Consider the following 15,808-nt stretch of genomic DNA (forward strand, 5'->3'; position numbering starts at 1 on the left):
ACAGACTATTGTAGAGAGAATTCTTCTCAAGTAGGAATTGAACTGGATGATTTTTGAGATTCTTTCCAACCCAGATTCTATAATTCTATGAGCCCATGTTTAAAGGGATAGAATAATTGATTTCAAGTAGAAGAACATGTCTGAAGCTGTTCCCTGACACAAGACCTCCATGATTTAATGCTAACATCCATATGTCCTTAGGGTGATGAATATTTGGCCAGAATAGCCATCCAAGACCATCGACTAAGTCACAGAGGGATTGTGATGTGTATTGATGAAAGGAGTATCCACACCCAAGAAATCACAGATCCCAGAAATACTGTAGTATTCTCCTGGGGACTGGGTATCTGGGTAGCCTTTTGGTGATGCTTCAAAAATCAAAAACTTTGGGTCACAAAAAAGGCAATGGAGAGATGCATAGCAGATATAGGTCACTTTCAATGTGTTGCCAATCATAATTTAACTATCAGAAGTGCTTTAAAAGATGTCACCAAGGCAAGGGATGGTCAGCAAAGGAGGTGGACCAGTCACATAGCAGACGCTCCAGCGTACCAATCAAATGCTCCAAGACCTAGGGGAAGGCCTCTAACACTAGATAGATTCTTTATTGGAAGATTTATGGGACGGTGAGGCCAATAATGAATGGATGAGTCGTACTTTCAATAAGATTGTGAGCCATTGAAGCAGATGAAGATTCCCAGCAGCTGTCTCATCCAGGATAGTACTGTTATCTTCATTTGAGGGGGAAGGGAACTTCTCTCAGAGATGAAAAATAAATAATGTGCCTGAGATCACACAGCACGCCAGAGAAAGAATTGGGACTAGAATTCTTGGGAGGCAAATTTCCCATTTACCACTTAGCTGTCATCCGTTCTAGTGTTTCTATTGCCACATTTCTTAATACTTACACTAAGGTAATCATAGTGTAGTTGTTCTTACAGTCTCAGGTATATGAGAGCATCTTAAAAACAACCAAAATAGAGATCATTTAGATGGGGCCTTAGGGAATGCTGATAGTAAAAGAGCATTTACATTGTAACCAGTGGCTGAATATTCATTAATAACATTATGAAATAAGGAAACATAAAAATTGAGAAGACTTATTTGTGTAACAACTGCTTTTAAATGACTGTAGAGAGAAGTTAACTCCAAGATAAGAAGACACGCTTAGTTGTTGTGTGATGGTAGACAAGTCACTTAATCTCCCCCCTTAAGCTCAAATCACTCGGGTTCTCATTGGTTTTCCAACAATAGTCTAGTAAATGATAAGAGTAAGATTCAAACCAGGTCTTACTGAGTCTGAGAAGAGCTCTCTATCCCCTATGCCTCAATAACTTTCAGGATAAGATAGACACAAAGAGAAATCTTCATGTTTGGCTTTAAGATTTCAACAGTTTAGATTCAAACTACTAGCTTTCCCTAAGGAAGTGACACTTTCTCAGAGTGCCTTTGTGGCACTATCTGGTGAGCTATCAACGAGCAAAATCAGACTGCATAATTATATATAGCACTGTAATGGTCATATACATACAGGAAAAGGAAAGCATTCTGCCCACTCTAGACTTCTCCGCGCTCATTACAAACTACATATAGACTGCTGATCTACATAATACTATATCATACCTTAATGTTCTATGTACTACACACTATACTGTGCTGTGCTATACTATAGTAAACAGAGGTATCACAATCTAGTCACGTGAGTCACCTTTGACTTCTACTTTTGTGGTCATATCATTGCTTTTCCTTGAAATGTAATACAGACAATGTACTCCAAAGATTTCAAGAATCTATGAATTTTTTGGTGTGGTTCTTTCCTCTACAAATGTAGAGTACAACTTTTCTTTGACTAGAAAGATAGTCTTTGAGGCCTGCTGTGATTCAAACAGTGAATACTCTATGATGAGCCTCTGTTATGCTGGGCCTCAGATGGCAAGCATTTGATTTGTCTCTGGTATGTTCTTGCAGCTTTTCCTTTTGGTTTTATTGTTGCTGTTTGGTTGTTTCAGTGATGTCTGAATCTTCATGACTCCATTTGGGGTTTACCTAACAAAGTTACTGGTTTCCTTCTCCTGCTCATTTTATGGCAAACAGAGTTAAGTGATTTGTCCAAAGTCACACACTTAGTAAGTGTCTAAACCCAGATTTGAACTAAGGAAGATGAGTCTTCCTGACTCTAGGCTTGGCATTCTATCCACTGTGCCACCAAGATTTCCATTTTTGTAGGGTTTGCCAAAAGCTTGTATTCCATTGGCACAGTGCTAGAGAGTCTAAAGCCACCTCCTTACCAGGACAAGAAGTTGAAATAAGCTTTTAGTAACAGAAGTATTCTCTCAAAAAGATAGAAATTAAAAAAAAAACCCAACCATACAATATTAAATAAAATATAAATAACCAATGATGGATTGGAAAGTAAAAGATGAAGTCATGCATAATCACTTACATTGTTGATCATAAGGTGCATTATTGTTTTGGGAATCAAGTCTCGGATACACTTGTTGGTTATAGACATGTAGGAGTCTACAAGGTTGCGAATGGTTTCCACTTGTCTCTCTAATTGTGGGTCCATGGAAAAGTTTTCTGCTTGACCACTCTCATCATTGTCAGCCTAAATAGAAATAAAGACAAAACTTGTTTTAACAGAATCCCCTTAGTTCAAATGGGAAAAAAACCCCAACAACAAGAAGTAACCAATTTTATCATGTCCAGTATATTTAGTATTTTTACCATTGAGTGACAATACATTTTGTCTAGTGCCAAGAATGCTGGATTTGGAGTCACAGAAGCTGAACTGTTCATCTAAATTTAGATAATAGAATTTAGAATTTTAGATTAGAAAGGAAAGCTAGAGATCATTTAGTATAATTCTTCTAATTTTGCAGGTTAAAAATAAAACCAAAAACCAAACTTGTGGGCCAGAGAAATAAGTGACTTGTCCAAAGTCATTTAGGTAATGAGCAACAGAAGGGAAATTCAAACCCAGATTCTTTAACTTCATATTCAAAATTCCTGCCTGGTTTTCCTCATGCCACATATTCAATCCATTGCCAAATCTTGTTTCTTTCTTAAACATTTAATTAATTTATTTTTTCAATAAACATTTATTTTCTTTCTCTCCTATCTTCTCTTGTGAAAAGAAAAAAAAAACAACTTTGTAACACATGTGTAGTCAAGCAAATTCCCAAACTGTCCCTTTTCAAAAAAATGTTTGTCTTATTCTATATTTTGAGTCTATCCCCTTTCTGTCAAGAGGTAGGTAGCATTCTTCATGGAGTCCTTTTAAATCATTGTTGGTCATGGTTAAGCCTTTCAAAGTTGCTATTACAATGTTATTGTATAAATTGTTATTGTATAAGCTGCTCACTTCACTGCATCAGTTCATACAAGTCTTCCCATACTTCTTTGAATCCCTTTTATTATTTCTTATGGCAGAATAGTATTCCACTAAATTCATGTAACATAGTTTGTTCAGTCATTCCCTAATTGACAGGTGCTTCCTTCATTGGCAGTTCTTTGCTTCAACAAAGAGGACTGCTATCAATATTTTTAGACATACAGGCCCCTTTCCCTCTTTCTTCGGTGTCTGTGGAGTGTAGTCCTGGTACTGGTATAGCTGGGTCAAAGAGTGTGCCCAGTTTACTTTGGAAGCATTGTTCCAAATTGCTCTCCAGAATCCATAGGTCCACCAGCAGTGCATGGGTGTTCCTGTTCTCCCATAGCCAATCCAACATTTGCCATTTTTCTTTGTTTATCATCTTAACTAATCTGTTGGGTATGCAGTAAGAATGTCGGAGTGGCTTTAATGTGCATTTCTCTAATTACTAGTGACCAAATATTGTTTCTAACATCATAGTCTCTCTCCTCTATGAACCCTTTGTCACAGTCTAGTTCAGGTCCTCATCATGTCTAGGCTAGACCATGGCAGTAGTCTTCTAATTGGTTACCCAGCCTAGGTCTCTTCACTTTCCAATCCATCCTCCATTCAGCTGCCAAAGTTATTTTCCTAAAGGTAGTAGAGGTCCGACCATGTGAACCTCCACCTCCACCCAATAAATGCCAGTGGCTCTCTGTTACCTATGGAATCAAATACAAAGTCCTATGTTTGACAGTTAAAAGTCTTCATAACTTGGCCCTTTCCTATCTTTCCAGTCTCCTTACACTTGACTCTCTTTTATGCACCCTATGATTCAACTGTACCTAGTTGCTTACTACCCAATGAATATAATATTTTATTTCCTATTTCTGTCTCTGTGCTGTTGTACTGGCTTTGCACCATGCCTGAAATATACTCCCTTCCACTGTTTTTTAGAGTTCTTGGCTTCCTTAAAGTCTCAGCTGAAACATCACCTTCAGTAGGCAAATTTTCCTTTCCTTGCTCTAATACTAATGCCTTTCCCTCTGAAATGTGTTTCAATCTACATTGTATATGTCTTATATATTATGAGTTGTGTCATTGGAATGTGAGCTCCATGAGGGCAAAGACTGTTTCTTTCTTTGTATCCTAGTCACTTGGTAAATGCTTGTTGACTGACTAAACTCACCACTCCTTTTCAGCCTCCTTTGCTATTTTACCATCCAGATTATACCTCCTAACTGTGGGTATTTCCCAAGGCTTTGTCCTCATTTTCCTTTTCTTGCCTTTTCTTCTCCATATATGCTATCTCTTCTGGTGACTGAATCAGCTCTCCTAAATTTAAATATATCTCTTTTAAGATGACTCACATATATCTAGCACCACTTTCTCCCTGAGAGTCAGTATTAATTGGCCACTGGACATTTTAAACTCAGTGCCCTAGAGACACCTCTAACTCAGCATGTCAAAAGCAGAACTCATTATCTTTTCCCCAAACTTATACCTCTTGTAATCTTCCATCTTCTTTTGAAAGCACCACCATTCTTCCTGTCTCCCAGATTCATAACATACTGTTCTGTCTTTCTAATTCTCTCTCACCCTTGTATCTAATCAGCTTCCAAATCTTGCCACTTCAACTTCCACAATATTTCTCCCATTGGAGAAATTCTCTCTATTTACATAGCCACCACCTCGTTTAGGCCCTTACCACCTTTGGATGAGCTTATTTAAATAGCCTTCTAACTGGTGTTCTTGCTTCAAGTCTCCCACCATGCCACTCCATCCTCTGCACTGCTGCCAAAGATTTCCCATCAGTGCTGATCTGATCATGCCAGTTTGCTACTAAAGAATCTGGAGTTGGCTCCCTATTGACTATAGGATACAACCTCAACTTCTCTCTGCTTGGCTTGTAAAGTAGGCCTCTTCTAACCTGACTCCAGTCTTATTGGATATTCCTCCTCTGTTTAAACTGGCTAGTCCAGACAAACTGGCCTTCTCCCTGTTATTTCATGTAAGACTCTCCATTTCCTGTTTCCATGCCTCTTGTACTGCATGCACATCCACCATGCCACCTTACCAGCTTATGTTTACCTACTAGAATTCCTTTCTTCCTTCAACATGCAGCTCAAGTACCATCTTTGGCAGAAATCTTTTCCAGGCCCCTCCAAAATTACTTTGTATTTAATGATTTTGTACATGTTTATATGAATTCTCTTTATATTTATTCTGCATATGCATACTTGCATTGATAATAGAATATAAGCGTCTTGCCATTAGAGGGTGTTTCATTCATTGCATTTGTATTTCTGATGCTTGTACCATGCTGGGCACAGTGCTCCGCAAATCACCACAGCTTCTCTTCTAATGGAGCTCTGAACTTTTGAGGAGATTCTAGAACTAACCCATCCCAGGGGCTCTCTATATCAGAAATGAGATAATGCTAGAATTCTTAAGTCTTTTCTGGATTAAATCATGCTGTTTGGATTAAACCTGGTTCAATTCTGATTCCTCAGGGCTGACACAGATGGACAAGAGGAGGCACAGTATGCAACTAACCCCACTATTTGTTTTCTGTGATTTATTATTACTGTGTTTTTCAGAGTTCTTCCACCACTACCAAACACTAGTTTCACTGCAAACATATTACAAATTCACCTGCCAACTTGTTCGTCGAACAAGACAAAATGAATAAATTATCTTGCAGAAGAAAGTAGAGAAGCATCTGTTTTCTATATCATGCAACCTGAGTTCATTAATTTTGATTTATAGCTAACAGATTGTATTAGTATGTCATCTTTGTCATTTAGTGTTAACCCATTGGTTTAGCATTGAAATCAGAACAAAGAGTCCACATGTAAATCCAGATGAATGATCAAAGCCCCAGAATACCAGTATGTTGCTGTAATAGTCTGTCTAATTTTAAACATGAATATAAAAATAAGGAAAATTAATTTACTATCCTCAACACTAACACAAAATAGAGATCTGTGGAAATGTACACTCTTATCTGTTTGGATCCACTAGCAAATATTAATTGAAAATCTGCTATGTGCAAGGTACTATGCTAAGTATATTGTTCAATTGTGTTTGTAAAAGACAATTCTAAAGTTATTATTATTAATAATTTATCTTGCATGTAAGAAAGTCAGAGTGCTAGAAAACGGCACAGAGACTATCAGAGGATAACAAGAATCTCTTTGTGTTTCAGCAGTATTTTGAGTGATTATTAGTCACTTGCTGATTCTCAGAGTCACTATCCAGCTACAGATTCCTTAGGGGCATAGTGATGTGGCTGCTTCAGAGAAGTATGTTGTGGTCTCCTATGTTGCCATAGGGAAGATAAGAGTTTTTTTTTTCTTGACAGCTGTTTTCCCTATAGCCTGGAATTTTCCTAGAAAATGACTTCTCTGGTCATTGGTAAAAATGATTAAACCAAGTCTCCTAGGAGAGTCTTTGACTGAACAGGAATCTCATCTTTGTTTTTATTGATGGGGGGGGAGAGATAGAAGGTAGAGCAGAATGAAGGACCAAGAATAGGATACAGGGTGCAAGAGGTAGCAAAGAAGGCAGCACAGAGTAGAAAGGGAAGTGGGAAAGGTCAGTAATGTTTATATCAACATTGGCCAAGTTTCCCAACCTGCTCGCTGAGTTTCCTGGTGTAGAAATAATTTTAAAATCAGATATTTATCCAGAACGCAACTATTTTGGGGAATAAAGAGCAAAAGTGTCAGCCTTCAAATACTCTGGAACTCGAGTTACAATATGCAGCTCTGGGTCACTTAAAAATTCCAAATATAAGACCAGGATTTAAAACAAAGTGGGGACTGATTAAATGTACGATAAAAGTGTATCTTGTTTTTGTCCAAATATGAGACTTCCCTACTTTGAATGTTTACCGATACGTGAGTGCTTGACAAAGACTAGAAGGTAGAGAAACCTCACATTAAAGTGCTAAGAGCTACTATCAAGGGACAATCTGTAAGAAATGAAAATAAAATATTTGTGAAAGTATGCCTTTCATTGAGAAAATATAACTAGTTTGTAAATATTTGATTTGTACATCATTTTTTCCAACATATCTTTTATGTAAAACATGATTCTGTAGAATAGTGTGTGTGGTTACATTTTCTGACCTAAAATGTTTACAGTTTTGGGTATTTGAATTATAAATGTAACTGACAGCCCTAACCCAATTTCTCCTTTTAATTTGTTAAGCAAACAGTTATCTAGTACCTAGTATGGAAAAGGCAATGTAAAAGTCACTCTGCAATGAAACACTGACAAGGCTGTTTAATGGAAATTGTCCTTTTGAGTTCCAGTATGTGATTTCTCTGGCTTATCCAACTGAATAATTTTTAACTCTTATTTTTCATTTTCAGTGTTTGCTATAAAGAGTGTAATGGAGTCAAGAGAGCAAAGCAGAGGAATAGGAGTCGCAAAATCTCTAAGGGTGAAAACATAGAGGGGCTGGGGAGCTACTCTGTTCCTGGCTGGTATTTTCCTATGCGGTACATTTCCTGATTTTCCCTGTCTCATAACATCAGTTTCATTTAGCTTTGCTTTTCCTTCTTTGAACGTGCAAACATTTCTGGACTTATGGGTAATCTGTACTAATAGCCAGTTTTGAAACTCAATGCAACTGATCAATTTTATTAAGATTGTAACACGTTAGATCACTGTAGAACAGACAGAGAGCACAGTTTTAATACTTTAAAGTGCTACCTAAAAACTCAGAGGGGGTGTTTACCAAAGTAATGGTGAAACTCCACTTGAGGTTCTGTTTTAGATTCTGTAACACTAGTAGACACAGTCACATGCAGAGTTTAATCATCCTTTTAATGCCCTGCATATGGTGGAGAGTCACAGAATTCAGAGGGAACATTGGACTTTTTTTTCTTCTTCTGGCTTTAGAAAGAAGCAAGCAGTAATTTCTCCTTCTAAAATGCCTAAGATGAATGGAAAAAATTGTACATCTACGGAATTTTTCTTTTAACAAAGTAATTGCAGACAGCACATACTCCTTTTCTCTACGCTCCTCCCCCCACATCTAACCGAATTCGTTATCGCTTTCTTTTGCTTGTATGTATACTGTATATAACTGTGTATTTTTTCCTTTGTTTAAATTATAGGATTGCAATAAGATTCTTTGCTGGCTAAGCAGAGAAGTGACACATGTTTATCATTATCCTCATCAAGGGAATGTAAAATAAAAATAGTAATTTGTCTCTGATCTCTGAGGCAAAGAAGAACAGTCTGCAAACATTTAACCTTTTATGTGCAGGTTCATTGGCAATGTTTACAAAATGGGGATAATATTGCAGGAACCAATCTTCTTTTGAAAAATACAATAGATATGGTCTCTGCATTGCTGATTTTTTCTAAATAGTTTTCAATGCCTTTACCAACAATTTGAAACAATGAAAACCCAGTCATTGCAATTATAAAGTTGCTTATAAAATTCATTTTGCAATTTAGTTTTTCCTTTTGCACAGTCATAAGATCATAAGATCTTGAGGGAATTTAACTGTTTGAATGGGCATCTTTGAAAGAATCTGCCTTGTAAATCCTTGATGGAAATGCTATATCTTTAAGGGTTTTTGATTTTAACAGTGGAGGGGATGGGACATCGTGAACAGGCAATAACTCGCACAGTCACTTGAAATGTCACTTATGTTAGATGGACTTTGGGGAAAAATCTGATTGTATATATTTTGCATTTACTGATTTATGTACATGTTTCCTTCTTTGATAGATTATAAGTTCCTTGAGGGCAAAAATGTTTCATTTTGTCTTTTATCCTTAGCACCTGGCTTTTACTCAATATTTATTCACTGAATGGAGTGGTTGATTGGATGTATAATTTGCATTCTTTTTTTTCCTTGACTCCTTTCATTATTAATAATATTTGGTTAAGTTTCAGGATTCTTTTGAGGCATATTTAAATAGCAGTAGCTCAAATTTGTATGATTTCATAAGATTTATAGGGACAGCCAAATGGCACAGGGGTTGAGTCTTGGAGGCTGGAAGACTCATTTTCCTAAGTTTAAATCTGAATTTAAAGCTGTGTGACCCTTGGAAAATCACTTAACCCTATTTGCCTCAGTTTCCTCATCCATAAAATGAGGTAGAGAAGGAAATGATAAATGACTCCAGTATCTTTGCTAAGAAAACTTCAAATGGAGTCACTAAGACTCAGACATAAAAAACAACTGAATAATAACAAATAAAATTTACAAAATGGTTTTTTCATGTATGTGTAGGGTTCCAGTCTTACCCCCAATTATTCACAAAATGATAAGACACCTTTTGTTTGATTTAATCAGTAAATTGAAAATATAAATTAGGAAGGTACAAATTCTTGATCAATTTTAAGAGGATTATAGTGCTTTAAGTATTAGATGAAAACAGATGAGGTCACACAGGAAACATCTTGTTACTAGCTGAAAGAATCAGATATACCTTAGAGTCTACATATAAAAATGTCAGCTAGTCCAGTATTTAGCTAAGTCAAGAGGAAGACTCATCTAGGGCTGGAGATCTCCAGTTTAAAAATTGGAGCCAAGTTGGAGCCAAGTTCCTGAGAGAGAATCACTAATTCCATTAGAAACACTAGACCAGTAAAAGATAAGTCATCTGGAGGCAGAGAAATATACAATGAAGACAGTAAAGACAAACATGAATGGACAAACAGACACAGTTGTATATACACAGAGAGCCACATGAAGAAGACAGCAGCTTCAGAGAACGTAAACCCTTGTGTTGGGGAGAGATGCTAGCTAGTGGCCAGCTCTACATACCATCCCTGAGAACTCAGCAGACAGCTCCACCTAAGGGGAGTGGCATGAAGACTCTACAAATGGATCCAAGGACTTCCAGTAACCAGAACTATGAGTTATCCCTTAGCCTCATGTGGCCTCTACTATGTGCCTTATTACTACCTTCGCACTTTAAGTTGATAGCCTTACATCATCCAGTTCTGTGTGGATTATGGTACTTTGACTCTTGGATGACTTTGGGTGAGCGAACATAACAACTTAATATTTTTTTTCTGTTATCCCAGGTTAGTAAACGCTTTTTTCCCCTAAAAGCTAATTGATGTTTGGCTACCTGATACTAATGGAAAATATGCATTGGTGGGGTCTTGTGAGCTCCTTGAGAACAAGGACTGTCTTTTACCTTTTTACCTCTCTTTGTATACCCAGCATATATCACAGTGCCTGACAAAGAGTAGGCACTTAATCAATGTTTATTGACTGACTAAAAGCACAGCTTATGCCTGGGAGTCTTTAGTCAGCCAACTTTTGGGCACCCAATCTGCTATTGTGAAGAGCTGGTTAGGTGAGTTACACTTACAACCGCAAGTGCTATGTGGTGTAAGAAATACTCTTCTCAATTTACAATTAAAAAAAACTTAAACCCAGAGAGTTTCAATGAATTGCCGATAGCTACAGAGCCGGTTCAGTTATCGAACTGAGACTTGAAACCAGGTTTTCTGACTAAAATTCCAAGACTTTTTCAACACTATTCTGCACCTCTAAGTAAAGTGTGGGCCTGCAACTCTTCAAAAGAGAAGCCTCATAAAAATGGAAAATAATAATCCTGGCAAGATTCTGACAGTCATGCAGTCATAATAGCTCCTAACACATAGGGCCTAGGTTTTCATTTTTTTTTCCACACAGAGCCATATGGCCTGAACACAAGGCCCTTTTACTCTCCTGTTTGCCATCCTGCTTTCCAGCTTTCCAATATCTTTCTACAATGTGACATCCAGAAATGAACACAATACTGACATATGTGGTTTGACGAGGGCAGAGTACAGTGAGATTATCATCGCCTTATTCCTAGAAACTCTGACTCTTTTAATGCAGCTGAAGAACACGTTAAATTTCTTGGAGGTCACATTAAACTGTTAATGAATTTGTAGTACTCTATAGCCAAGGCAAACAGCTGTCCAAATATGCTTTCCCTGCATCTGTGAGGGTGACTTTTTTTTAACTCAAGTAAGATAACATTAATCCTATTAAATTCCATCTTATTAGATTGAGTCCAATGATGCAGCCTATCAAGATCTTGTTTATCCTACTTTTTGTCACCAAATGGGTTAGCTATAGGGCAGCTAGCTGGTGTTGTGGATAGTGCACTGGCCCTGGAGTCAGGAGGACCTGAGTTCCACTCCGACCTCAACTAATAACCAGACATACTTGTTTGCCTCAGTTTCCTCATCTGTAAAATGAGCTGGAGAAGGAAATGGCAAGCCACTCCAGTGTCTTTGCCAAGAAAACCCCAAATGGGGTCACAAAAGATCAGACAAGACTAAAACATGACTAAAAAACTACCAGGGTTAGGTATTCCTTCCAGCTTTGTGTCACCTGTAAATGTGATAACCATGCCATACATTCCTTAATCCACATAATTTTAAAAATGTGAAAGAGCACAAAGCCAAACATATTTTTGGGACATTCCATAGAAATATTCTTCCAAGTTGACCTCAAACCATTAATAGCAACTCTTTGACTCCAAACAACTGAACCAGTTCAACTCCATTGAACTGAATTGTCACCTAGTCTACCACTTTCCATAATTTCCATAAGAATAGGAAGAATGTGTCAAATATTTTCCTAGAATCTAGGTAAACAATATCTACAGTATTATCCTACTTTACCAATTTAGTAACCCCATTAAAGAAGGAAATAAGTTTAGTCAGGCCTGACCTGTTCTCAATGAACTGGCTGACATGCTGGCTATTGGTGATCGCTGTTTCCTTTTTTAAGATGCGCATTACACATCCCTTTAATAACATTTTAGGCTGGCCCAAGGCCAGGAGGTTTGTCACTGCCACATCTGCACTTACAGCAGGAACCTGGAACAAAGGATTTTGAGGCAGCCTGTGATGCCTTGTGGCAGTCTCAGTTCCACCTCAGCTTTTGGTTTTGGATTTCTCCTACTGGAAGGGTCAGGAAAATAGCAATGCCTTAGACCCAAAATTCCTTTGTTGGATTTGAGGAGGGAATGCAGTTATGAATTCATTGTAGTTAAGAGGAACTTTCTAACCCTATGTCAGATACAGACGTCAGACTAGGTCTTTGAGTCTTCTAATAGTAAGAAATGAAATCCAAAAGGTATGTTAAATGCCTGTGGGCTCTAATTAGCTGGCTTATTAATAAGTGATACAAAAAGCTTGGCCTCTACAGTTATGACTCTGGGAGCTGAGAGATCTTTCTCTTTCTTTGCAGAAATTATTTCTTAGTTTGATAACTGGGTATATGTGAGGGCCCACTTTTCTATGGCAGATGAAGTTCAATCTTTGGTCTATCAGTGACAGCAAGAGTACCAGAGATGTAGCTTATAAGGAAGGAAGGTAACATATTCGTTGAAAACTGGCAGCGCCAAGAACCATGCAGAAACAAGATATTTGGTGAGGGGGTGTCAGAGACCCGAGGTCTATTGGATGGAATTAGCAAGCCGGCACCAAGTGGGGAGTAGGCTTGGCAGAGTATTAGGACATCACCAGCAGACATCAGCAGCCCTGCTCTATGGAATTTCTTCTCCATACGTATGTGCTGGTCACCCCTGTCTCCTGTGTATCCATCACTCCATGCGTGTACACCGGTAACATTTTTCCCCTATATGTGTGCCCATTTGTGGTCCCTGTGTACTTTTACCCCACCCAGTAACGTGTGCAATTATGCGAGTGAGGCCCAGGCTTCTGTGTGCTACTTTGCTCTCTATCTTGTTTCACTAAATGCTTTTGCTTTAAACTGAGGGCATTCTTTGGATGACTAATAAAAATAAACCTATCATTGGGACTTTGTGAGCTATGGCTTTATGTGGAGGTGAAAATATAGAGTATCTAGAACCAGGATAACTTCTGAGAGAAGGACACATGCAAGATGGGGTGCTGCAGGTGCTATAACAGGTTCTAGAATTTTTCCAGAAATTGAAGTAAAACTAACTGATTTTTATTTTGCAGATTCTCATCTCTTCCCTTTTTTGAAAACCCGGACATTTTCCTTACTTCAATTTTCTGGCCTCTCCCACTACATTGGATTCTTTCAGTCTCTAAAATGTAGTTCATCAGTGCGAGGTGGTTTGAACTCATCAAGGAAATCTAGGTTTTATCTTACTATTTTCATACTTATTTTGGCCATCAATTCTATATTAGGCACATTTGTTTCGTTGTTTCCTGCCTAAAGATCATCTTCCTTGGCAGAGAAAACAGAAGCAAAATAAAACCTAAGCAGCTCTGTCTTCCCTTTGGATCAGTTTCCATCAGTCTAAGCATTCTGGGCAGCAGCAGCACTCTCCCTGAAGACTGCCTTTCTCTCCAGTATAGCTGCCCATCCCCCAAATCCTTGGGGTTTTGTTCATAATTTTGGTCATTGGCCTCAGCTCATTCTGAGTTTTATCTTTCTTGATAGTCTGCTTATAGAATCAAGCTATACTTCTGTATTCACCCCATTCTACCTATTCTTGCTTTTACCTTTTTAAAAAAAATCTCTGTTGATTGGTGAGTATCCCATGTAACCACATCAGGCTCCTTTTTTTTAAAAGCAATTTCCCTTATTCTTTCATATAGGAATTGTTTTTGAATCTTCAAAATTTTATCCTTCAGAGATTTCTTATCTCTCTTGGGCTGAATTTCACTGTAAAGTTATAAGCCAAGAGATCAAGTCAACAATTAAATAAGCATTTTTCCAGCAAATTTTATGTGCCAGACATTATGCTAAGTGGTGGGAATGATATAAGCAGAAAGAAAGGCAGTAGCTTTTCTTTCTCTGCCCTCAAGGGTCTTACATTTTAATGGGGCAAGACAATACATAAAAGGGAGCTGAAAAGGGGAAGGAAGAGAAGAAATGAAGGTATTCAGAGAGGAGGAATCATAGAGAAAGTACAGATGAGTAAGAACTGCAACCTATAAGGAATGGGGGATCCCAACTACACTTTTTTCAACCCTTTGAAATACATGCTGCCAAAATCTAGGGTGCAAATCACACTATGCCAAGTTTTCTGTCTCCTCCATTATAAACTCTAGGATGAAGTGGTTGATTCTAGGTTCCCATCACTTTCATTGTAGAAGAAAGTTACCTACTTTAGCAAGAATTAAATTCAAAACAGAATTTTCCTTTAGAAGAATGAAATGATCAGTAAGGCAAGTTAAGAAAGTATTAATTTCTGTGAGGGAGAGGATTGGTTAGAGGAAAGAGAGAAGACAGAAAAAGGGAGATAAGAAAACTCTTATTTTCCCTAAAACTCACTCCTTTTCCAAATTTCTTTTTTCTGTTGAAAGCAATATCATTCACCTATTACCTTTGTAATCTCCGAACTGCCATCTTATCTTCACTCTCCCTCACTCCACATATCCAATCAATGACTATATCTTGCTGTTTCTACCTCTACCATATCTCTTGTGTCCAATCCCGTCTTTCTACTCACAGTTTCCTCCTTAGTCAGACCCTCATTACCTCTTCCCAAAACCATTTCCATGGCTTTCTCATTGGTTTGCCTCGCTCACATCTCTTTCTATTCCAGTTTAACCTCCAAAGTAGAGTCAGAGTGATGCTCCTTGGGCTGAGATCTGATGGTGTCACTTTCATCTTTAAGACTTTAGATTTTAAAGAACTCTGCAGCTGCACCCAAACCTAAAATTCTCAGTCTCGTTGGATACTATACCCCCATCTCACTCTATAATGCAGCCAAACTGATCTCTCTGTTTCTTACACATGGCACTCTGTTTCCATACCTGTGCACTGGCTCCTCCCCAGGCCTGGAATGGCCTCTCTACTCAAAAAGAAATGTCATAGAATCTCTCTCTTTTTTCACAACAGCTCAAACACCACCTTCTACATGACATCTTTCATGATTCTAACTGCTAGTGCCCTCCCTCTTATATTGCCTTGTATTCAACTACTTGTCTGTATTTGTATTTATTCTTCATATACTGATACATGTACTTATTTTTCTCCCTTGTTATAAAGTAAACACCTCGAGAGGAGCAATTATTTCATTCGTTTTATTTGTATCTCCAGCAGGCAGCACACTTTCTGACATATAGTCTTATCCAACATTTGACTGATTCAGTCAGAGAGGGAGAAGGAGAAAAGGAACTGGACATGGTAAACAATGAAAGATGCCACAGACCTCCAACAAGCATTCATTATTAAACTTCACTTTGTGCAGGGCACTCTCCTAGGTAATAGGGTTACATGACACAAAATGAGAAAGAGACCCTACCTTTCAGAAGCTTACGTTTTACTGGGGCAATATAACATGTTCAAAGATAAATAAATACATGTTAACTTGAGGAGCACAAACATGACACCAAAAAATAATCACAAGAATTTCACTGAGGGGAGCAAAATACTTCCTTAAAGGCTCTGCTCCAACAAAGTGTATCCACAAGAAAAAATATCTACTAAGAAAATGGAAGAATTTTATCGATGAACAGTTTATGCTGAT

General features: G+C 37.9%; 1 protein-coding gene across 7 annotated transcripts in view; it reads right to left on the minus strand.

The window, feature by feature from the left end:
• DNM3 (dynamin 3) overlaps nucleotides 1-15,808 on the minus strand; it is a 626,037-nt gene that overhangs the window by 52,162 nt on the left and 558,067 nt on the right. For all 7 annotated transcript variants that reach the window (XR_011975664.1, XM_072648609.1, XM_072648608.1 and 4 more), the window contains one exon: nucleotides 2,444-2,608. Coding sequence is in view for 6 of the 7 variants with exons in the window: in XM_072648609.1 (XP_072504710.1) it covers nucleotides 2,444-2,608 (165 nt within the window). In the remaining variant the exon portion in view is untranslated. The remainder of the gene's footprint in view (nucleotides 1-2,443; nucleotides 2,609-15,808) is intronic.

This window comes from Notamacropus eugenii, chromosome 2 (assembly GCF_028372415.1).
Source record: "Notamacropus eugenii isolate mMacEug1 chromosome 2, mMacEug1.pri_v2, whole genome shotgun sequence".
NCBI lineage: Eukaryota > Metazoa > Chordata > Mammalia > Diprotodontia > Macropodidae > Notamacropus > Notamacropus eugenii.